The 773-nt window shown below is 39.1% G+C and overlaps 1 protein-coding gene across 1 annotated transcript in view; it reads right to left on the bottom strand.

Annotated features, from left to right (window-relative positions):
• The window catches only part of ALKBH2 (alkB homolog 2, alpha-ketoglutarate dependent dioxygenase), a 9,105-nt gene extending 8,952 nt beyond the window's left edge, over positions 1-153 (bottom strand). Inside the window, exon 1 of the mRNA XM_021706090.1 lies at positions 147-153. Coding sequence (XP_021561765.1) covers positions 147-153 — 7 coding nt within the window. The remainder of the gene's footprint in view (positions 1-146) is intronic.
• Between the last annotated feature and the right edge of the window lie 620 nt (positions 154-773).

The following is a 773-nucleotide window of genomic DNA, read 5'->3' as shown; positions in this document are numbered from 1 at the left end:
TGAGGCAAGCTTCTGAATAGGCCTTTATAGGCTCAGCCGTAAGATTCCATATGTGGCTCCCAACATCTCCCCCTTTTTTATTAAATCAGAACACTAAAACGTCTTGGCTTCTGCTTAGGTCGTTCTCGCTTCACCATAGTTGTTACCCGTCATGGGCTCGTTCCCCTTCCTCGCGAGGAATGCCTGTCTTAGGTTTATACTAGGTGGCTGGAATCTTACCCGTCACTGAATACCAAGATTTTCATAACAGAGGGGGCATAGGGAGGACGAAGAATAAGTTGCTGGTATAGATGATGCAAAGTAGTAGCAATATGAAATAAGTAACCAAATAATAGATGACATTATTTTTTAACTTGTTTGCTGAGCACTGCCAGATGAATATAATCTGAATTGTGTTGCACTGTTTTTCTTAAACGTCGGATGATGACTGGAAAAATAAACAGCAGAAAAAGAACAATCATACCAATAGCAATGAAGTTATAGATCAGATTCCAAATAGAATGAGAAGCCACAAATTGAGAAAGAGAAGAAGTAAATCTAGAAGCCAATTGAGAAAATGAAAGTGTAGACAAGTGTGCCTGAGAGATAGCAACGATTTGACCCTGTAACTGTTGAATATTTAAAGAAGAATTAGAGGACTGCCAAACTCCCATAAGGTGTTTTTGAACATCATCCCAACTGACATTTTGACCATCATATGGCAAAGGTGTAACACAGATCCATTTAAATTGTGCGTGGCAGGCTACAGACATCTGAACTTTAATATGTGAATT

This window comes from Carlito syrichta, unplaced genomic scaffold, assembly GCF_000164805.1.
Source record: "Carlito syrichta isolate Samal-C Ts95f unplaced genomic scaffold, Tarsius_syrichta-2.0.1 Scaffold315133, whole genome shotgun sequence".
Lineage (NCBI taxonomy): Eukaryota > Metazoa > Chordata > Mammalia > Primates > Tarsiidae > Carlito > Carlito syrichta.
Note: the sequence above shows the minus strand (reverse complement) of the source record. Positions and strands in the feature narration are given on the sequence as shown.